Genomic DNA, 24,018 nt, shown 5'->3' on the forward strand with positions numbered 1-24,018 from the left:
ATCACCCTGCCCCTAGTCATAGAGATACAGTGTGGCCATCATGCTGCCCCTAGTCATAGAGATACAGTGTGGGCATCACCCTGCCCCTAGTCATAGAGATACAGTGTGGCCATCATGCTGCCCCTAGTCATAGAGATACAGTGTGAACATCACCCTGCCCCTAGTCATAGAGATACAGTGTGGCCATCATGCTGCCCCTAGTCATAGAGATACAGTGTGGCCATCATGCTGCCCCTAGTCATAGAGATACAGTGTGGCCATCACCCTGCCCCTAGTCATAGAGATACAGTGTGGCCATCACCCTGCCCCTAGTCATAGAGATACAGTGTGGGCATCATGCTGCCCCTAGTCATAGAGATACAGTGTGGCCATCACCCTGCCCCTAGTCATAGAGATACAGTGTGGCCATCATGCTGCCCCTAGTCATAGAGATACAGTGTGGCCATCATGCTGCCCCTAGTCATAGAGATACAGTGTGGGCATCACGCTGCCCCTAGAGTCATTATCCTAACCTAATGTAAGAGTGATACAGTGTGGACTCCTACATTACAACAGTCACATACCCATCTGACACACAGGAACTTAAAATAATCAGACACTCGGTGATGTGAAAACGCACAGGTTAATCAGGGGCTAAAGAGCTTTCTCATTAATGCAAGGAACAGCCATGGTTTCTATACCTTCTCTTGTCCTTGTCCCATAGCAAGGAACTTTAGTCGACTTGTTCCGAACCCTGAGCGCTCAGCCAGCTTGGTCAAGTCAGAAGCTGGATCAGAGCCAGGGCTGAGGATGAAGACAATGGGTGAGTTAGCTGTACTCTGCTCAAAGATCGCCTCAAAACTGATGACAGGCGGCTGCACAAACCTGGGGCAAAAGAACACGGCTCATTAGTGACATCAAACTGGATCATTGTGGATCATTATGGATATCTAACTAAACATCTTACTCGAGGTAACAGGATAACAGAGTCTAAAATGAACGCAGGAATTGCCCGAAGGATCTGACTATTGGTCAGCTCACCAACATTATCAAGGTCCTTATATCCAAATGTATAGTTAATGTGAGATAAATACAAGGATGTTTTCCACATTCCTGTATAGCACATCACACCTGGTTCAGAGTGGGTCCTCACCATTAGCCAACACTGCACCCACTAGACTGAACACACACTCACAGTTACGCTGTGCCTTGGTAGCTTACAAATGTTCTCAGCCTTTACAACAGCAACAGACACGGGAAGAGGTTGTTGATGACACCGCAAACATCTTAATTGGGTCCTAGTTTGCTTCTGGTAAGAGAGCCAAGAAGGTGCAGCTTGGAGCTGGACAATACAGTAGGAGCCCAACTGATGAGGGAGAAACAAAGACAACTCCTCTCTTCTGATGATCCAGGAATATGGGGCGGAGAAAGAGATGAAGTGTGAGAAGCCACAACACTTACTTCTCTCCGATGGTGACAGAGATGTAGTCCATCACTGCACGGTACACGCGATCCACACGGAAACAGCGCAGCAGCAGCAGCTTCTGGAAACTGTTCAGCGTGTCCTTATAGTGGATCGGGAATTCCACTTGTTCAGGGGCATCGAGGTCATACCACTACAGGAGACAGGAGCAAACACTCAGACGTATACCAGAGCTCATTCACCCACTTCAGCAGGAGAATTATAACACGTTCATCTATTTATTTAATATCAACACTTGCATTGTCCAGTCAGACAATCTCTTCTTCTCCACGAAGTGATGGCCAGATCCAGGAACAGCTTCTTCCCCGCTGTCAACACACTATTGAACGGACCTCTCATGTGCTAAGGATGTAGTTCTGATCACCCAACCTACCTCATTGCAGCCCTTGCACTATTTTCTACCTGCACTTTCTGTGTAGTTGAAACACCGTATTCTGCACTCTGGTACTGTTCTCCGTGCAAGAGCTGTTGTGCTTGCTCATAGCTTGACTGTTCTCATGTAGGGTGTGACCCAGCTCAGACAATCTTTCTCACTATCTGGGTACGTGACATTCCCAGCTGTGTTGTCTGTGTCCCATAGTATTCCTCTTAACCCAGGAGGTCAGTGAGCTCTTGAGCCAGTGGGAATGATGGTCAATCTGTTCTCAATTGTTGAGCTACAAACCACACACCTCCTTTTGCATTCACCAAGTGCATGTCTGTCTAGGCTTTGGCAAAGGGATTTATTGCGGTGAGATGCTACTTACATTTTGCCAGACCTTCTTATTCAATTGCAGGTCATCTGCAAGTGTTGCAAACTGCTGTGGAAAACTGGCTGCAAGATGAATGATATCTTCCCAGCCCTGATCCGGGAGCCAGGGGCATGGCTTTGGCCGCTTGCTTTTCTCCAGAGATATGTTTCCTGTCAATGCACAGACAGGCTTAGTGTGGGCACCAATCTACCACATGTCCAGCAGTTTGTCCAATCAATCATCAAACCAACCACACCAATGCCACCAGAATATCGCAACCAAAAAGAGAAAAGGTTCAAAATAGTCAGCAAGTCAGGTGGGATCTGTGGAAAAACACAGTGATTATGGTTCCAGGTGGCGACATTATAGGATGAAATGTAGAAAGGGTTGAATATTTTGGGGCAAGTATGGATGATTCTGTTTGTAATGTTCAAACATTGCAGAACCTAACTTCAAATCATCATCAATGGTTAGGGTTAGGGCAGGTACAGGGATGTACAATGTAGGTACTTGGATACAGGCCTAATGCAGGTAAACAGAATGACCTTAGATAGACATCACATTCTGCTTCTGGGCTGTACCTATGATTCCTTGCATATCATTACTGCAATATTTTGCATCGTCTAACAAATATTTTAGTTTGAGCATATAAATGAAATTGGTGCTCTGTAATAAGTAATAAAAGGAATACTTGTAAAAAGAGGTTGGCAAGTTTTGCCAAGTGCCGTGTCAGTTCGTGCACAGCAGTGACCAGGATGGACCAGAGGCCTGAGCTGAAGACGCTGTGGGTCTGATTTGTGGGCTTGAGGAGCTCATGCACTGCAGCGTTCCTGCGTCGCAGTGCGGCTGCATGCTGCAAGTGTGCCAGAGAGGCACAGATACATAATTGTCACCGATACTTGGGGTAATCAATAACGCACTCATGATGCTGAAGCAACAAGGGTCTCTCACGTACGCACTGCTTACTGGAAGCAGATGGCATCAAATATTTATGGTTTGCAAAAAACCTTTCTACAGAGTATCCGTGCTGAATTAACTGGAATAATAATACTCACAGCAACAGTTTACAGGAAACCAGCATCCATTAACAGCAATTATTGATCCAGTGTTTTAAATTAAATTACATTATTCATAAACACAATTTACACAGTTCTAAATATTATCGTATTCCAAATAATAAACTGTAAAAACAGAAACCTTCTCGTAGACACAAAGATTGCGGATATCGTAAAGAAAAATGTAGGAAATAGCAAGTCAGAAAACAAACCTGAGCTAATGTTCTCCGATCAATAGCCTTTTGTTAGAACAGTTAAAAATACAATATTTAAAAACTCAAACAAAATTACTAAATCTGATCTATGAAACTGATTACAATCAGAAATTAAATCTTCACTTCCAATGGTTTGTATTGGATAAATGCTGTATATTTCTTGCCGTATTCTTGTTAATGACTGATGATGCGGTACAGTGCAGAGCCAGTGTTTCCCCAGTGTCGCACAGCTGTCTCACTGCAGAGGAGCTGCCGTGGCGTGTGTGTGTGTGAGTCGTGCTGACACTAGTGAGGCTGACACTAGTCGTGTGGTCACCATAGACAATAGGTGCAGGAGTAGGCCATTCAGCCCTTCTAGCCAGTACCAGCCATTCAATGTGATCATGGCTGATCATCCACAATCTAGCTCTCTCTTGAAAGTATCCAGAGAACCGGCCTCCACCGCCCACTGAGGCAGAGAATTCCACAGACTCACAACGCTCTATGTGAAAAAGCGATTCCTCATCTCCGTTCTAAATGGCTTACCCCTTATTCTTAAACTGTGGCCCCTGGTTCTGGACTCCCCCAACATCGGGACATGTTTCCTGCCTCTAGTGTGTCCAAACCCTTAATAATCCTACATGTTTCAATAAGATATCCTCTCATCCTTCTACACTCCAGAGTATACAAGCCCTGCCGCTCCATTCTATCCACATATGACAGTCCCGCCATCCCGGGAATTAACCTGGTGAACCTACGCTGCACTCCCTCAATAGCAAGAATGTCCTTCCTCAAATTTGGAGACCAAAACTGCACACAATACTCCAGGTGGGGTCTCACTAGGCCCCTGTACAATTGCAAAAGGACCTCTTTGCTCCTATACTCAACTCCTCTTGTTATGAAGGCCAATATGCCATTAGCTTTCTTCACTGCCTTCTGTACCTACATGCTTACTTTCAAGTGAGTGATTTTCACAACTACACCATTCGATAATAATCTGCCTTCCTGTTTTTTCCACCAAAGTGGATAGCCTCACATTTATCCACATTAAACTGTATCTGTCATGCATCTGCCCACTCACTCAACCTGTCCAAGTCATCCTGCATCCTCATAGCATCCTCCTCACAGTTCACACTGCCACCCAGCTTTGTGTCATCTGTAAATTTGCAAATGTTACTTTGAATCCCTTCATCTAAATCATTGATGTATATTGTAAATAGCTGCGGTCCCAGCCCTGAGCCTTGCGGTACCCCACTAGTCACTGCGGTCCCAGCACTGAGCCTTGCGGTACCCCACTAGTCACTGCGGTCCCAGCACTGAGCCTTGCGGTACCCCAACTAGTCACTGCGGTCCCAGCCCTGAGCCTTGCGGTACCCCACTAGTCACTGCGGTCCCAGCCCTGAGCCTTGCGGTACCCCACTAGTCACTGCGGTCCCAGCACTGAGCCTTGCGGTACCCCAACTAGTCACTGCGGTCCCAGCCCTGAGCCTTGCGGTACCCCACTAGTCACTGCGGTCCCAGCACTGAGCCTTGTGGTACCCAACTAGTCACTGCGGTCCCAGCCCTGAGCCTTGCGGTACCCCACTAGTCACTGCGATGCCAGCACTGAGCCTTGCGGTACCCCACTAGTCACTGCGGTCCCAGCACTGAGCCTTGCGGTACCCCAACTAGTCACTGCGGTCCCAGCCCTGAGCCTTGCGGTACCCCACTAGTCACTGCGGTCCCAGCACTGAGCCTTGCGGTACCCAACTAGTCACTGCGGTCCCAGCCCTGAGCCTTGCGGTACCCCACTAGTCACTGCGATCCCAGCACTGAGCCTTGCGGTACCCAACTAGTCACTGCGGTCCCAGCACTGAGCCTTGCGGTACCCCACTAGTCACTGCGGTCCCAGCACTGAGCCTTGTGGTACCCCACTAGTCACTGCGGTCCCAGCCCTGAGCCTTGAGGTACCCCACTAGTTACTGCCTGCCATTCTGAAAGGGACCCGTTTTTACTTCTATTCCTTATGACCTCAGCGGGTCAGGCATCATCTGTGGAGGGAATAGACGGATTTCATTTAGGGTCAGCACCCTTCTTCAACTGAAGAATGGATCAGTCTGAAGAAGGGTCCCGACTTGAAAGATTATCTGTCCATTCTCTCCACAGATGATGCCTGACCCACTGAGTCTGTCCATTTCCTCCACAGATGCTGCCTGGCCCGCTCTGTTCCTGCAACATTTTTTTTTTGTTGCTCAATACTTACTCATGAGCAATTCTTTGCAGGAGCAGGTGATTGGGAGATTTAGTTTGGGGAGTTATTCCAGGCTTTGCAGAGTAAAGTAATCTGGCATTGAAAATATTCATGACACCTATAGTTCTGCTGCAAAGTGAATCCAAAATTCACATTCCTCTTGATATTACTTAATGAGAATGTGTAGTTAATTTGCAGGTTGCATCAGCTTATCTTAATTGATCTTTATTTCGAAGCCATTAAAGCACACATCCAGTTCTGACAGGTGAAGTACCTTTGAGGAAAAACTCCAGCTCTTCCTGTGGGATGTGCTGCTCGGCCTGCTGCAACTTAATCGTCATGTTGAAAGCAAACAGCAACTTATGCTTCTCAAACAGGCCTGCAGGCACAAGGGAAAGGTTACTGTCTATGTTGAGTGTTATCTAAGGTGAAGAAAGACAGCTCTGCAGGCAGTAACTTCTCAACTGGGAGTCAAAGCAATAATACTGGGTCAGCTACAGTGAGGGTCAGAGGTCGACTGATACTCTGACTGTGATCCAAAACCAATCAACATGACAATGCTAACTACCGATGCTAACTACTGGTTAACTACCGGTGCTAACTACCAGTGTAAAAAATATCACGCACCATTACTAAAAATGGTAGTCTGGCGCGCTGACCTCTCCTGGACTGAGGCCAAGCGACAACTCTCAGACACCTCCTTAGACCATGATCCCACAGACGAGCACCAGGCCTTAATATCACACACCATTACTAAATATGCGATGCACCGGTGCTAACTACTGGTTAACTACCAGTGCTGACTACTGTTGCTAACTACTGGTAAACTACCGATGCTGACTACTGGTTAACTATTGGTGCTGATTACTGGTGCTAACTATTGGTTAACTGCAAGTGATAACTACTAGTTAACTGTGTGCTAACTACTGGTTAACTGCAGGTGCTAACTACTAGTTAACTACTGGTTGACTACTGGTGCTAACTACTGGTTAACCACTGGTGCAGTGCTTTGGGATGTCCTGAGAGGCATCTTTCTTGTTTACTGACACAATCTGTAGTTAGCCACATGAAGTTCACATTTCCAAGTCATTCCATATTTAACCAATGTGAAGCTATGATTCACATTCACACAGGTAAACACCCTGACCTATTTCACAGGTAAAATAGAGATTATATCAAAGGAGGTAATAACAGAGTGAGCACAAGCGAGTGACAGAGTCATCTTTGAAGCAGATCTTTCAGAAAGGGCCAGAGCTGAGGTTGAGGAAGTTAGTCAGGCAGTGCCTGGAATAAAAAGGTAGCCTTGCATTCCCCAGCTCCTTCATGACAGAACTTCATGGTCAATGAATGACTTTGGGTTGAGGAGTGTAGTCACTAGTGGCCGGAAGCACAGGCAGCTTGAGGACTGCAAGCTCCCATAACCAACGTAAGGAGCACTTCCACGTCACCTTGCATCAACAAACATCATTCATGGACCCTTAACTCTGACTCTAGGACAAGTCCTACCACTGACATCAACACATTGACAGTAAAAGCCATATAAAAATGCCATTTATGTGACAGTCAATTGTAAGGTAACACTCAAGTGGCCACCTTCAATACATTCCAGGAACATGAATATTGTATCAACATCGACAACACTAACCTGTGCAGCCGTAATTATATACATTCAGAGTCAATGCATTCATGATGTTCTTCAGTCGCTTTTGAAGTATAGAGTCAGGCAAAGACTTACGAAGGGATAAGTCAAAGACATCCAGGAAAGATGCCAAAGAATATTGGTACATATTGTTAACCAGGGCCATCTCCGACAAGACAAAAAACAAAATGGCTCCCCTCCTGGCAGCGGGTCGATAACCATCTCTCAACTTGTCTATATCTATTGCAGTCTTTGCAGCCAGCTTTAGCTTTTCAGACACCTGCCAGCAGGAAAGAGTTTATATTAATAAAATATTTTGTTTAGTGTAGAATAACATAAACCGTTACTGACACTGCTCTACATAGCTGTTGTTCTCTTTGTCTGGATGCAAACTGGCCCTTTGGCCCATCATGTCTATGTATGCTAGCTTTGTAGTCAGACTCCCAGAGCCCGCTGAGGTTTTCAGCCTTTATTATTTTCCATTTAATCTTCATTGGTTCTGATTGTTGACCATAAATACAGTGCGTATCGATACACGGCGCCACCTTACATTCCACTGATCAACGGCATGAAGACTCAATTCTCCAATTACTGGCAACCTCCACCCTCTGTCCCACTGACCCACCCAGTCCTCTCACACGCTGCCTATCTGACACACTCAGCCTATCTGACACACTCAGCCTATCTGACACACTCAGCCTACGACACACTCAGCCTATGACACTCAGCCTATGACACACTCAGCCTATCTTACTGGGCCCGCTATCCCTTGTCCCTACTGCTCCCTTGTCTGGCTCCACCTTCCTTTCACTTGATGTTTCCACTAACAACCTCCCAGCCTCTGCTGCTCTCTGTACCCACCCGCCCCACTTGACTCCATCTGCCCACCATTCTCTCCTCACCTTTTCTACGGAGTTGGGGACTCTGGGCTTCCTATGGCTTCATGGACAAGGGGCAAGGGAAGAAACTAACAGCCTCTGCTGCCACTGTAATGCCAAGAGAGGTCAGGGCAATTGTTTACCTCAGTAGCTTTAGTCTTGGTTTCTTCCAGAGTTTCGACCAGTTCAACGTTATCCAGCATGTTGCCAGTGGAAGTTGCAAGTTCACGTAAAAGAGAATCCTCCAGATCCTTTAGCAGCTTCTTATTCTCACTAGTTTCCTTGATCAAACGCTCCCTCTGCTCCTCCAGTTCTCTCCGCTCAAATGCCACAATAACACTCAGTAACTGATCTTCCAGACCACTTAACGTCACTGTAGGAAGAAAGTCAGAATCTGCAACAACTCCCAGGAAACCAATCCTACCAATAATATCACCAAATAAACATTCTGTTCAAAAATAGTGCTTCCAGCAAATGTGCAGTAAGAATAAGACAAGATTGGCGTCACGGAAACCAGAGTTACAGCTCCAGCAACTTGGCTTGTATTCTGACCTCGGCTACTGTCTGTGTGGAGTTTGCACGTTCTTCCTGCGACTGAACAAGTTTCCCCAGGTTCTCCAGTTTCTTCCCACATCCCAAACCCATGTAGATGGTTGTCTAGCTGGGCATCCTAACTTGTTCTGATGTATCAATGAGTGGTTGAATTTGGGTGATGTGGGAGATGATGGGAATATCGTGAGTGCCTGATGAATGCCATGCACCATGAGCCAAAGGCTCCGTTTATCTTCTGCATCTCTCCATGGCTCTGTCAAATAACCTCCAGACACACCTGGCTCAGCACCAGACACCTGGCTCACCACCATGCACACCTGGCTCACCACCATGCACACCTGGCTCAGCACCATGCACACCTGGCTCACCACCATGCACACCTGGCTCACCACCATGCACACCTGGCTCACCACCATGCACACCTGGCTCAGCACCATGCACACCTGGCTCACCACCATGCACACCTGGCTCACCACCATGCACACCTGGCTCACCACCATGCACACCTGGCTCAGCACCATGCACACCTGGCTCACCACCAGGCACATGGTCATGCAGGGAATGGGCTGATATAGATTATGCAGGCTGATAAGGGTTGGCCTTGGCATCAGGTTTGGTGCAGACATTGTGGGTTTGTTCCTGTGCTGTACTGTTCTAAGTTCTAATTCCAGTTTGCTGAAATTCCGCAGTGTTCTTTAAACATAGAAACATAGAAATTAGGTGCAGGAGTAGGCCATTCGGCCCTTCGAGCCTGCACCGCCATTCAATATGATCATGGCTGATCATCCAACTCAGTATCCCGTACCTGCCTTCTCTCCATACCCTCTGATCCCCTTAGCCACAAGGGCCACATCTAACTCCCTCTTAAATATAGCCAATGAACTGGCCTCGACTACCCTCTGTGGCAGGGAGTTCCAGAGATTCACCACTCTCTGTGTGAAAAAAGTTCTTCTCATCTCGGTTTTAAAGGATTTCCCCCTTATCCTTAAGCTGTGACCCCTTGTCCTGGACTTCCCCAACATCGGGAGCAATCTTCCTGCATCTAGCCTGTCCAACCCCTTAAGAACAATAGTTTCTCAATCTCCGGGTGAGAGAATTTTTAAAACTTACAGTAGGGGAGACATGAAGCAGGATTTTGAGGAGATCTAGACTACAGATGAAATTACCTGTGTAGTTTATCACCATGGATTTCCCAAACACTGCAGGTTGGTACTTGGGGTTAGCTAGCTTGGTGTTGAGGTACATTTTGAAGTTGGGATCATAGTCAACCTCCTTGTCGCCAAGCCGAACAAAGTAACGGCCTGCTTGTCCTTCAATGTTCTTTTCCAGGACATTATCAATGACTGGATCGATGTACTCATCAACATCTTGGAACAGGAACGGAAAGCCATACTTGATGGCCATCTCTAATTGCTTCAAGAAATCTGGATCATTAAATGAAGAAATCTGAAAAAGATCATCATTTAAAAAATAAAGATGGTCAGAATCAGAGAAATACCATATTACAGGCACAAAAAACAAGGAGATATTTAGATAGAACCTCCAAAAGCCAACCTTTGCGAGATGAATATTTGTGTGAATTGCGGAATTAATATTTTGCTGCTGTCTTCACAGTGGCACCTTCACAGCAGCACCAGTCTGGTTTTGATCCGGACCATTGGTGCCATCTGTGTGGAGCTTCTCTCTATGACAGCATGGTTTTCTCCGGCTGCTACGGTTTTCTCACTTCTCAAGGACGTGTGGATTTATAGGTTAGGCCTGTGCAAATTACCTCGAGTCTGTAGGTAGTGATGCGAATGTGGGATAACATAGAAGTAGTGTGATCAATGGTTGACTTGGTGGGCTGAAGGGCTCATTTCAATACGTGACCTTCAATACTCCTAAGAGCATTGGAGTATAGACGTTTGGATGTTATGTTGCAGTTATAGAAGACATTGGTGAGATTGCATTTGAAGTATTGTGTAGGAAAAAACTGTAGATGCATGGTTTAAAGTAGACACAAAAAGCTGAAGTAACTCAGCGGGACAGGCAGCATCTGTGGAGAGAAGGAATGGGTGACGTTTCGGGTCGAGACCCTCCTTCAGACTGAAGTATTGTGGTCCAGTTTTGGTCACCGTGGAATAGGAAAGATGATTTTATAATGTAAAGAGTGCAGAAACAATTTCTGAGGAAGTTGTCAGAACTTGAGGGCCTGAGCTATAGGGAGAGGCTGGGCAGGTTAGTACATTAGTCCTGGCGGCAGGAGGCTGAGGGATGATTTTATAGAAATCATGAGGGGACTAGATGGGGTGAATGCACCGTCTTATTCTCAAGGATTGGTTTAGATGGGCCTCTTAGTCAGCATGGTTGAGTTGGGCCAAAGGACCTGTTTCCGTTACTCTACAACAGGGGTCGGCGACCTGGGGCCCCCGGGCCGAATGTGGCCCGTAACCCAAAATCATCTGGCCCACAGGCGGATTTTTTCCCCCCGTTATCATTCGGCCCGCCGAGCGCCCGCCCGAGCGCGGCCGAGCTCTGGCTGTACCGCATCCTGCACAAAGCCGCCGGCATTGCCGCGCACCTTCTGTGAACACGTTTAAGAAAGAACTGCAGATGCTGAAAAAATCGAAGGTAGACAAAAATGCTGGAGAAACTCAGTGGGTGAGACATGCAAGGATTGCATGAGGCTGCCTCACCCGCTGAGTTTCTCCAGCATTTTTGTCTACCTTCTGTGAACACTTGATTTGTTGCCTGCCATCTGGGGCGGGATCCATGTGTACACGTGATAAATGTGGCCCACCATCCGCTCACAGACATGCGACCCGGCCCCTATGCAGAATAAGGTTGCCCACCCCTGCTCCACAACCAAGATTGTTATCCTTGTAAAGTAGAGGTTGAGGGGAGACAATTGAAGTGCATGAAATTGCAACAAAATGTTGGAGTAACTCAGCGGTTCAGACAGCATGAGTTACTCTAGCACTTTGTGTCTTTTTTTGTAAACCATGTGGCTGCAGTTCCTTGTTTCTACTGTATGAAATTACGAGGTGGGTCAAAGATTCTGCCCCACACAGATGCTGCCCCATGCCACAGATGCTGCCTGACCCGCTGGTGAGATTTAGCTCAAGATTCCAGCCCATGCAGATTCTTGCAGCAGCAGCGCTCACGTCCTGGTGCCATTAACGTACACTAAGTCGGGGTTGTGGCTCAATGCACAACTTTACCTTCAAATTGGTCTTTGCCTCTTTGCGCTTGATCCAGTTTAAGGCCTGTTGCTGCGGGTCGATGCAGAGTGGGAAGCGACTGGCCTGGGTGGTGAGAATGCCGTTCTGAACAGAGAGCTCATCTGGGGGTAAACCCTCTGAACCCCACCTAAACCCAGAGGGAAAAAGTCAGAACATGTGTGAAATAATCACTCAGCTGATAGATAGATGTGGACACTGACAGATGTGTAGATGCTTTTGGAAAGATGTAAAAGCAACAGGGCTATTGTAGTGGGTGACTTTAAACCCCCCTGGTATTGACCAGGACTCTCAGTGCAAGAGGTGGAGCAGAATGTTGTAAGTGATCACCAGGGGGTTAGTTTGTGGAGGAGGGGGCACACTAGACCTTGCATGGGACAAGAGTCAGCACAACTCCTTCAGTTTGAAGATAATGATGAATAAGTATAAAGGGCCTGTCCAACCGCGGACCTAATTTGCGAGTTTAGAGGAGTTTGCTCTCGACTCAAACTCGCAGCATGGTCGACACGTGGTCCTGGGAGGTCACTGGAACTCTCCTTCATGCTCGAGGGAAGTTCCCGCATACACGCGGCCTCAGTTTGGTCGAGGAAAAAGGGGACAGGCCCTTAATTCAGTCTTTCAGAGAACGTACTAAACGGGGGTCGGGAAAATGAATCATTGTTTTAAGGAGCAACTAGAAATTATCAACAGCTGTTATTAGGAAAGACCAAATCTGAAATGTGGGAGTGATATAAAGTCCAGCCGAGTGGCAAAGTGGAGGAATATATTTCCAAATTGGGACAGTGTTCTCCTCTGTGTTTAAGGCTGTGGGTTAACGAGATGTTGCTGGAGTAGTCTATGCAGCAAGTGCACTACACTGTGCGGGAGTAGTGGAGGAAATGAGGTGGTCAGTGGCACAGAGGGGAGGCAACAGGCCGTGGAGAATTCTGTAGGTCTGGTTAGTCAGCGGCTCGGGGGAAGATGCACTTCTGGTGGAAGAATGTCCGTGTTGGCAGCTCACACTGTTTGCTTCAAATCATTCAGTTGGAGCAGCTGCATGAGTTTCTGAATCAGAAGTCTGCGGGGCCTGTGGTGAGAATAGGCTTGAGTTGTGAACTAGAGTGGTGCTACAATTAGGTATGTGATTGTTACACCATACAAACTTATCTCATTGACTGTAAAATCTCAAAATGTCCTGAAATTATTACAAATACAGGACAGCAAGTCTCCATGGTAGGAAGGCAGGATGGATATATATCAAAGTCTAGAGGGCAGAGATGTGCGGACAAGTTTTGTTTTTTATACAGAGTGATTGGGGGGGGGGGGGGGGGGCAGGGATGGTGGTGGAGGCAGATATGTGACATTTCAGAGCTTTGTAGATAGGTACATGGATATGCAGGGAATGAAGGGATATGGATCCCATGCGGGTAGGTATGATTAGTTGAATGCAGCATCATGTTTGTACAGACATGTGGGCTGAAGGAGCTGCTCCTGTGCTGTTGTCTGAGTCTTTATTATGGAACCATAATGGGGAGAAGTGGATGGCTTTATCAGGGATGGTGGTGGAATGTTCCCAGGCAGTAGCAACAGTAGATAGGATAGACCTGCTTATTTCAACTTCATCGGTAAGAATGGTTTCCAGGCGAAAGGGCTGACTGAGTGGGATTTCACGCTGCAGTATATCGCTCTGCCACTTGTCGTAAATCATTTCATGCCGGAACTCAGAGCTGAAGGCCCCCTCGTAACTCAGAAAGGCAGCACACATCAGGCAGTCGCCCAATAGTTTCACCCGCCGAACCTTCAGATCCTCCAAGTCATTGGTCCAGCTGTGTGGGGGCAAATGAAGGTGAATGCCAACTACTTGATGTTTACAATCCAGAGAGATTTCTTAATACCACATTTCATGAAATATTTCAGTCGAATATTAGCAACAGATTATAATCTTATATTACTAAAAGTCTGATCTTGACCGCTTTTGGCCCACTGTGCTGCGAATTCTGAGAGAACGTCGCCACCAATGGCCGTCATTTTTGACTACCTCGCTCAGAGCCCCCCTCCGCCTTCCGGGACCAGAGTGTTTTTCCCATCGATGAAAAATCAGAGATATTAATGTTTAAAAAAAATTCCCCATTCTCTCTGCTGCCCCCGCTAGTGGCAGGGGGAGGGACTATAAAACCCGGAAGTGTAGTGCCTCACTCAGTCTCTGCCTGACCCAGGAAGCGAGAGGGTCACGGCTCTCTGAGCTGCGAATAACACTGAATGCACATCTACTCCACAGAGAGTCCCCTCGATGCAGCTGTAAAGTGGCTGCAGCCCAATTGTTTGCCTCGCCTTTTTTAAAAGTTTGTGTTCACAAAATGAATTTTGGTTGTCGGGTGGCTGCAGCCCAGTTGTTTGCCTCGCCTTTTTAAAAGGTTTGTGTTCACAAAATGAAATTTGGTTGTCGGGTGCTGCAGCCCAATTGTTTGCCTCGCCTTTTTTTAAAGTTTCTGTTCACAAAATGAATTTTGGTTGTCAGGTGGCTGCAGCCCAATTGTTTGCGTCGCCTTTTTAACAAGTTTGTGTTCACAAAATGAAATTTGGTTGTCAAGTGGCTACAGCCCAATTGTTTGCCTCGGCTTGGCTTTTAAAATCATTGCAACAGTCGGATGCCAGCCCAAGAATCCATTCGGCCCACAATGTCTATACTAGCCCTCTGGAAACCAGTACCTTCGGCCCGCAACACCCATACTAGCGCAACAGACAGCCCCCCCCCCCCACTGGCGAGCAATATTGGAATTGGTGGAGAGGTGGAATATTGCGTTGGTGACCAGCCCTCCCATGTGATGCTGGGACCCAACGGGTCCCACTTAGTCTAGTCCATTCTAAAATCTAAAACTGACAAAGCTTTCTGTTTGTGTTGGAAAGTACCTGGGTTCCTGGGTTTCTGCAGGTCAGGTTAGCCTTTATGTTCACCATGTGTTTGAACTGTTGGCTTGCAAGTTCACAATCCGTCCAACAACAGCTCATTGATCTGAAATATTGACTCTGATGAATTTCCAATGCTCAGCTTTTGCATTTGGTGCTGAGTGTGTGGATGGACTTGTACTCAGGGTGCAGGCTGCTCTGCGGAGCTCTGCTCAGAGTCTATCTATCCTCAGTATTCTATCCTTGCTCTCTCTCTGCTTCCCAGTGTGTCATCCCACTGATGATTATTTTGCACCCAGTGCCCAACATGAGGTAGCCCTGCTTGGACTCACCGCACGTTTTCCGAGCCCAACCCAGAAATGAGCTTGTCCGCCGCCACCAATCGACGCTCCATGATTTCTGCTTCTTCTTGCAGCTGCAGCTTTTCCCTCATTGCTGCCTCGTAGCGATTGCTCAGCGCTTGTAGCTCATGCTGGATGGCTGCCAGCTCTGCCTGGATCTTCTCTAGATCACGTTTGCTCTGATAGTAATTACGCTCCAGCCTGGCTACCTACAGAAGCACAAACACACCCAGCTGATCATCCCAGCACAATACAAACTATGGAATGGTGACAAGAAGCCCGGTGGCTTTGCTGAGGGTGAACTACCTTCTCTCGCTTGGGCTTGATCTCTCTGGCCACATCACAGTAGCCCATTACAGCCTCGACAAACTTCAACATCCCTGCACCCGCTCTGCTGATCGCCTGCATTTCCTCAAGCGACGTGTTCAGATTCTTGAGAAAACCTAGGTACAGTTTGTACAAAACTGATTAGTTTTGAGACCGTGAGGTGCAGATTATGTTCTATTTATTAATAAAAACATTCTAAAATTCATCTGCAATCTAGAGGGAGATTGCTGTTAATTCTGTCAAAGTACTGGGGTGTTTTGACTTCTTGTATTGATCGGAAACTCCAAACAAAGTCATTCAGCTCATAGGTTAATGAGGGGAATTAGAGAGAACATGATCAAAGGAACATAAATGATAATTCAGGCTTCATTCATAACATCTCCATGGCAACCAGGGGTCCCTCTGAAGAGAGATTCTCTTTATCCTATCCAGTCCCCCACAACCTCTGCAACTGAAAACAAACTTGTTTTCCCTCTTTAATGAATGCCTCAGTCCAAGACACTAATGCCCCTGTCCCACTTAGGAAACCTGAACGGAAACCTCTGGAGACTTTGCGCCCCGCTCAAGGTTTCCGTGCGGTTCCCGGAGGTTTTTGTCAGTCTCCCTACCTGCTTCCACTACCTGCAACCTCCGGCAACCACCTGCAACCTCCGGGAACCGCATGGAAACCTTGGGTGGGGCGCAAAGTCTCCAGAGGTTTCCGTTCAGGTTTCCTAAGTGGGACAGGGGCATAACTCTGTTGTTTAAGAAGGAACTGCAGATGCTGGAAAATCGAAGGTACACAAAAATGCTGGAGAAACTCAGCGGGTGCAGCAGCATCTATGGAGCGAAGGGGCATAACTTTGTTGCTTCTTCCAGATGCTGCCTGACTTGCTGAAGTTTCCTGCACTTTCTGCTTCTCTGTCTGAAAGAATAGAGTTCACAAGGTCATACCCATGAGGGGATTGTGCAAGGTTCTGGAGTGAAGCAGTTGTGCAGGAGGCCATATCAGGCTGGGCACAACAATTACTTTTCTTCAGGTGTGGAACTCTGCTGCCCCCATCTGGCCTTCGATCTCACAGCAAGGAGTCTCTGTCTCATGGCTCAGTGCCAAACAACCACCTCAATTGTATCGCGCTGTTGGTGGTGAGCGCACACATCCAGAATTTAATAGAAAGATAAACCGCAAGAAAGAGAATTTAACAATAGATTGAACCGCACAGCAGTAACTCAGCGGGTCAGGCAGCATCTGTGGAGAACATGGATAGGTGACGTTTCACAGAGTGCTGGAGTAACTCAGCGGGTCAGGCAGCATCTGTGGAGAACATGGATAGGTGACGTTTCACAGAGTGCTGGAGTAACTCAGTGGGTCAGGCAGCATCTGTGGAGAACATGGATAGCTGACATTACAGGCCGTGCTCCTTCTTCAGACTGCAGGGAATACTGAAGAAGGGACCTGGCCCAAAACACCTAAGAAGTGGGTTGGGTCAAGTAATGTTTCATCCCCAATATTCCTCATAACGAGCAGTTGTGAAGGACTGGGCCAGACAGGGTATGGGAGCTTCACACACACCCAGTGGTCTGGGCACAGAGAGTTTGCTGGTAATTCTGCTGCCACTACATTCACCTTTCACAGTTTTGACCTGCGCCTGCCCAATAGCATCACAGTCCATTTCCATCAGGCTCTTGAGGAAGTATGCTTCTGACATCATGCCCTTGGCAGATTTCCAGTTAATTTCCTTGTAGCCTCTCATCACCAGGATACATTCACACACTGTCTGTACTTGTCGAGGAGGCTTTGCAAACGACCTTTTCATTACAAAACAGATAGAAATTTAAATCTTCAACTTAAACAATTCTCACCAATATTAGTTCAGTTTAAAGGCCTTTCAGCTCACCGGCCTCACTGACACATTAGGGAGAATTTACATCGCACCAAGCCAATTAGCCCACAAACCTGTACGTCTTTTGAGTGTGGGAGGAAACCGACGATCTTGGAGAATATCCCCGCAGGTCACGGGGAGAACGTACAAACTCCATACAGACAGCACCCGTAGTTGGGATCGAACCCGGGTCTCTAGTGCTGAAAGTGCTGTAAGGCAGCAACCCTACCGCTGGGCCACTGTATTATATATGGACGCCAAGTAATTAGGAAAGCTGACAGGATGTTGCTGGAAATGAAATAAGACAGGTGTTGGAAATGAAGCAAAAACACACTCATCAGTCAGGTAGCATCCGTGGAGAGAGAAACCAGCAGTCTGAATGTTACTGGTGTGTGAAAGTGGAATGAAATACAAATGAAAAAAGGATAGGGAGAGCATGGGACATTAATACCATCACCAGAGTAGTGTGCACTGCACTGACTTCATTACTTCAGGAAAGATGTCAATGCACTGGAGACGTCCCAACAATTCTGGCCACCTACAAGACACGTTAGAAATGTGGTGCAAACTCACAACTTGGTCAGACACCAGTGTGACTCGAACAACTCTCAATTAGCATGACCTGTTGCAGTAGAGCCCACCACAGCCCCCCCTCTCTCACTGCCCCCTCATTCAGTCTCCCCTCTCTCACTGACCACAGTGTAGTGGCCTGTTAGAGCCCAACACAGCCCCCCTCCACACCGCGCACTCCTCCCCTCTCTCACTCCCCCCTCTCTCACAGTAAAATCTGGGCCCATGGATGGATATCAGGAGAATAGGATACATGGAAAATTAGTGGAAATATGGAACCGCTGATAAAGATGTCCCCCCTTCTCTGCTGTAAGGAAGTATGGAAGACAATAGGGGTAGGGCTTCTGAACAACTCCCACACACACACACAAACACCCACACACACCACACACAACTCCCACACACAACACACCCACACACACACAACACCCACACACACACACAAACACACAACTCCCACACACACACACACAACACCCACACACACACCCACACACACAACACACCCACACACCACCCACAAACAACAACACCCACACAACAACATATCAGAGGAATACCACAATATACATCACCCAGGCTCGACAAATCAAGCTCCACAACTCTTTTTTTCCCATTTTTGTCAATTTTCTACACATACTCTACCACCGTCCTTGTAACCCAATGCAGTTGAATTTGTTAACTTGTTAGAAAGTCCAGTGTTGTTGAGGGTGTGCAGGTGTTACCTGATCTCTGTCACGTCTGACTTGTCCAGACTCTGCAGAGCCACCCTTGCTGCCTCGAGGGCGGGCAGTGCCTCGGCCAGTGCATTCTCTGCCTCCTGCTTCTCCACAGCTATCACCTTATTCTGCTCCTCTATCTCCGCAGCTTTCTCCTCTGCCAGCTTCCTCTTCTCCTCAGCTGGAAAATACAAACATGGATATCAACATTTGTTTATGCTTCTGACATATTGCATTTTGTAAAAGGGTGGATTTTTCCAAATACAAGGCGTAGCTATGGGCACGCGCATGGGCCCTAGCTATGCCCACCTCTTTGTAGGGTACGTCATAGAAACATAGAAAACAGGTGCAGGAGGAGACCATTCGGCCCTTCGAGCCAGCACCGCCATTCATTGTGATAATGGCTGATCGTCCCCTATCAATAACCCGTGCCTGCTTTCTCCCCATATCCCTTGACTCCACTCGCCCCTAGAGCTCTTTGTTCGAGGCGAACCGTGGCCCTATCCCCGAACTCTACCTCCGCTACATCGAGGACAGCATTGGTGCTATGTCCTGCACACACACACAATTCACTGACTTCATCCATTTCACCACTAACTTCCATCCGGCACTCAAATACACCTGGACCATTTCCGGCATCTCCCTACCGTTTCTAGACCTCACTATCTCCATCGCAGGTGATAGACTTCTGACCGACATCCACTATAAACCCACTGACTCCTACGGCTATCTGGACTACACTTCTTCCCACCCTGCTTCCTGCAAGGACTACATTCCCTACACCCAATTCCTTCGTCTACGCCGCATCTGCTCCCAGGATGAGGTGTTCCACACCAGGGCATTGGAGATGTCCCCATTCTTCAGGGAACGGGGGTTCCCCTCTTCTACTGTAGATGAGGCTCTCACCAGGGTCTTTTCAATACCCCATAACTCTGCTCTCTCTCCCCATCCTCCCACTCGTAACAAGGGCAGAGTCCCCCTTGTCCTCACCTTCCGCCCTACCAACCGTCACATACAACAAATAATTCTCCGACATTTTCGCCACCTCCAATGGGATCCAACCACTGGCCACATCTTCCCATCTCCTCCCCTGTCTGCTTTCCGCCGACACCGCTCCCTCCGTAACTCCCTGGTCAATTTGTCCCTTCCCACCCAAACCACCCCCTCTCCTGGCACTTTCCCTTGCAAACGCAATAAATGCTACACTTGTCCCTTTACATCACCCCTTGACTCCATTCAAGGACCCAAGCAGTCTTTCCAGGTGCGGCAGAGGTTCACCTGCACCTCCTCCAACCTCATCGGTTGCATCCACTGCTCTAGGTGTCAGCTGATCTACATTGATGAGACCAAGCGTAGGCTTGGTGATCGCTTCGCCCATCACCTCCGCTCAGTTCACATTAACCTACCTGATCTCTCGGTGGCTCAGCACTTCAACTCCCCCTCCAATTCCGAATCTGACCTTTCTGTCCTGGGCCTCCTCCATGGCCAGAGTGAGGACCACTGTAAATTGGAGGAGCAGCACCTCATATTTCGCTTGGGCAATTTACACCCCAGCGGTATGAACATTGACTTCTATAATTGCAGGTAGTCCCTGCATTCTCCTCCCCTTCTCAGCTCTCCCTCAGCCCACTGTCTCCGCCTCTTCCTTTCTTCTTCCCGCCCTCACCCTCACATCAGTCTGAAGGGTCTCGATCCGAAACGTTGCCCATTTCCTTCGCTCCATAGATGCTGCCTCACACGCTGAGTTTCTCCAGCATTTTTGTCTACCTTGCATTTTGCAAAGATTGGCACAGACTAAAATTAAATACCACCTTGTTTGAAATTCATTTGTCAGCAACTTTCACCTCCTAACACGGTGATGTAACGTGGTGATGTAACGTGGTGATGTAACACAGTGTAAAGTGGTGGGGACTGGGCACCTCTGCAACAGTGTGGCTGGCACCATGCCTCACCCTGAGGGCACAATCTCCAATTTAGAGTGGGCCTTTCAGGAGAATGCATTGTGTTGGGTCAGTAGACACAAAGTGCTGGAGTAACTCAGTGGGACTGGCAGCATCTCTGGAGGGAAGGAATGGGTGACGTTTCACAAAGTGCTGGAGTAACTCAGCGGGACCAGGCAGCATCTCTGGAGAGAAGGAATAGGTGACGTTTTGGGTCGAGACCCTTCTCCAGACTGATCAAAACAGTGTTGGATCAGTTTCTCAAGGGGCATTGAGCAAAGCAGATCACTCATATCCACCTTGAGCTGCTCCTTTGAAGTGATGTGACAGATGTGCATCCCTTTGTGCATGGTTGCAGGGGAGTCCATGCACAGAACCATCCATTCAACACAGAAGCTGCAGCACCAATGGGAATCTGTGAGGGTGACCATAGATTTGTTGATCTCCATCTGGTAAATGTACATTGTTGGATAAATGTAGGAAACCTGAGCTGACAGTATTGATGTTAGCAGCAACACTTGAAGGTAGCAGCTGACAGATCAACGTGTGCTGGGGATTCAGCAGGCTGGGGTGAGGTTCATTACAGTTCGGAAGAATGAGAGGTGATCTTATTGACACACAATGTTCTGTGGGGATTGGCAGGAGTGTTAATGGGGGTCATAGACTCAACAAGAGGAAGCACCCATGTCAGATGGAGACCAAGAGGGAACTCCTCTCAGAGGGTTTGATCCCATGCGAGGGGCGTGGTGATGACAAGATGGAGACGGACCGGCATTTTATGTAACGAGGGAGCAGGGAAAGTGGTGTTGAGGCTGCATGGATCAGCTGTGACTTCATTGAATGACACGCAAGGATATCCAGCAAGCTGGCCTTACCAATAGTGGTGTTCAGGGCAATCTCTGCCAACAGGGCTTCACACGCTTCGGTTTTCTCTGCCAGTACAACCTTTTGTACTGCTAGCTTCTTGTTTAACTCAGCTAGCTGAACACTGGCCTCCTTTAACTTGTCCAATCCACCCTCCAAACGCTTGCACTGCGCTGCAGGGAGATGACAAAGGAGATTGCATTAGAATTGGTGACGGTATCATTGCTCTCATCAACATTAGAAGTCATCGTCTCCCCTGACAGGGCCCTCATCTTGGATCTTCAGCAGGCCACTAGCTCTAATCCCTGCTCTCCAACCTTCCCACCCACCTCCTCCCTCCCCCCCTCCCTCCCTCCTCTGCTTGGAGTTTCCCCCAATCCCTCCGCCTCTTTACTTTCCTCTCCTCCATCCAATGTTTGATCAACATCCTGATCTCTCCACTGTTTCGGTGGAACTTCTCTCACCTCTCGGGGCATTAATGCAGGTGTATAAAGGAATCTGGTTGTGTAGTCACAAGATGCAAGACCATTATCATTTAACAAATTTAACAAATGCAAGCTGTTTTTTAAAAGTTTACACACAAGGAGAATGTAAATGGTTTAACAGTAAGTCCCTGAACTCAATAAACATTGTCAAACTTTGGTTCACTTTCCCTTTGATGAGCTGATCCTACCCAAAATGAACTGATCTTTCTCATTCAATAAGCGAGCGTAAGTATTGATGAAATCCAGGTAGTTTTTCGGAGTGACATAGTTACTGCGACGTAACTTCAGCAGGAATGTCTGACTGTACTCTTCCACAGAATCGTGCGCCATCACCACATGGTCTATCACATTTTCAAAATGCTCACTTGGAATCATTGGGTTCTTTCCTGCAAAGAGGGAATGACAGATGATTGTGCCTCAGTATCATTAATAACTTCAAGTAACCCCGGCATTCCCTCTCTCTCTCTCTCTCGCTCTCTCTCTCGCTCTCTCTCCCTCCCCCATCCAAGTCACACCAGCTTTTCGTTTCCACCCCACAAACAGTTAACAATGGCCCATTTCCTTTATCATCGTTTTATATCTACATCATCGTCTATATCTCTCGTTTCCCTTTCCCGTGACTTTCAGTCTGAAGAAGGGTCTCGACCCAAAACGTCATCCATTCCTTCTCTCCAGAGATGCTGCCTGTCCCCGGAGAGTTACTCCAGCATTTTGTGCCTCAGTATAGATTCAGTTCTCAGTTTTCTCACAAACAGCTTAGATAACTGTTGCGAAGGATTAACGGGTTCCATTTGCTTCTGAACTCCACAACTTGTTCGCCTAAAGGTACATTTGCAGCCTGGCATCTTGCCCACACATTCACCTGACAGAGCAAGGTTAGGTTGAGTGAAGGGGCATGTAGCTCACCTAGGAATGCCTGTGCCACAGCGAGCAGGGCTTGAGGCGGCCACGGTAAGAACCAGTCAATCCCAGTGTTGTTCACTAGACCTGCAAAACACATCTGTCTCAGTCAAGTCAAGTCAAGAGAGTTTTATTGTCATGTGTCCCAGATAGGACAATGAAATTCTTGCTTGCTGCAGCACAACAGAATATGTAAACAAATTACGGGAGATAAAAGTTCAGTGTGTCTATAGACCAATGTATATGACAGACCATGGGTGAATGGTTAGGGTTAGGGTCTATAGACCACAGATCATATATAACATGAGAGCTATTCCTATCACAGCACAGCAAATATAACTTCAGTCTGCAAGAATGACACATAAAGCTTCTTCTGCAGTTAATAAACTGAAAATTCAATCACTAAAGTTGTTTAGTAAATATACAGTCAACTCATTTCCATTTTAATAATCCATTTGTGAAAGCAGTTGGCAGCAGGGATGCTAGAGCGATAGAACATTGATGTGGAAACGCTGAGAGATGCAAATCACACGGAATCAAGGGAGAAAGCAGGAATGGAATCATCAGCCACGCTCATATTGAGTGGCCGTGCTGGATCCCAGGGCCGAATGGCCTACTCCTGCACCTATTTTCCATGTTTCCTCTTCAGAACCACAGAAGAGTTTTCATCCAATATTCTTCACTCTGCGTATAGAAAAGGCCTCACAACATTCTGGTTATAAAGACATAGCCCACAGAATGAGTTTCACAACTTGAGTCCACCTCCCTCAGTGTTGCGGACAATAAGTAGAATTTGCAACTCCCACCACTCCACGTTACATTTAGAATTTGTCCATAAAGCAGACAAACCCAATCAATCAAATGAGCATCCAATATGTGAACTCTCAATCATCTGTAGAGTTGTCAACCTAGAGAGAGAGCATTGGTCGTTCAGCCTCTGACGTGTGGTTAATGCAGGCGGTTAACGACACCCCGCTCCCACCCCCCACCCAGCAATCTCCCACCCACCCATCCAGCACCCACCACCCAGTGCTCACCCACCCAGCACCCCAGCACCCACCCACCCAGTACACACCCACCCAGCACCCCCCACCCAGCACCCCCCCCACCCAGCACCCCCCCACCCAGTAACACCCACCCACCCAGCACCCCCCCACCCAGTACA

General features: G+C 47.6%; 1 protein-coding gene across 1 annotated transcript in view; it reads right to left on the reverse strand.

The window, feature by feature from the left end:
* Window positions 1–24,018, reverse strand: part of dnah10 (dynein axonemal heavy chain 10) — a 140,706-nt gene that overhangs the window by 13,937 nt on the left and 102,751 nt on the right. The window contains 16 exon segments of the mRNA XM_033043074.1: window positions 681–864; window positions 1,441–1,595; window positions 2,209–2,363; window positions 5,947–6,051; window positions 7,318–7,591; window positions 8,333–8,562; window positions 9,908–10,187; window positions 11,942–12,089; window positions 13,543–13,764; window positions 15,178–15,395; window positions 15,493–15,629; window positions 17,120–17,301; window positions 18,671–18,845; window positions 21,480–21,641; window positions 22,142–22,339; window positions 22,860–22,940. Coding sequence (XP_032898965.1) covers window positions 681–864; window positions 1,441–1,595; window positions 2,209–2,363; window positions 5,947–6,051; window positions 7,318–7,591; window positions 8,333–8,562; window positions 9,908–10,187; window positions 11,942–12,089; window positions 13,543–13,764; window positions 15,178–15,395; window positions 15,493–15,629; window positions 17,120–17,301; window positions 18,671–18,845; window positions 21,480–21,641; window positions 22,142–22,339; window positions 22,860–22,940 — 2,906 coding nt within the window.

Source organism: Amblyraja radiata, chromosome 25, assembly GCF_010909765.2.
Source record: "Amblyraja radiata isolate CabotCenter1 chromosome 25, sAmbRad1.1.pri, whole genome shotgun sequence".
In the NCBI taxonomy this organism is placed as follows: Eukaryota; Metazoa; Chordata; class Chondrichthyes; order Rajiformes; family Rajidae; genus Amblyraja; species Amblyraja radiata.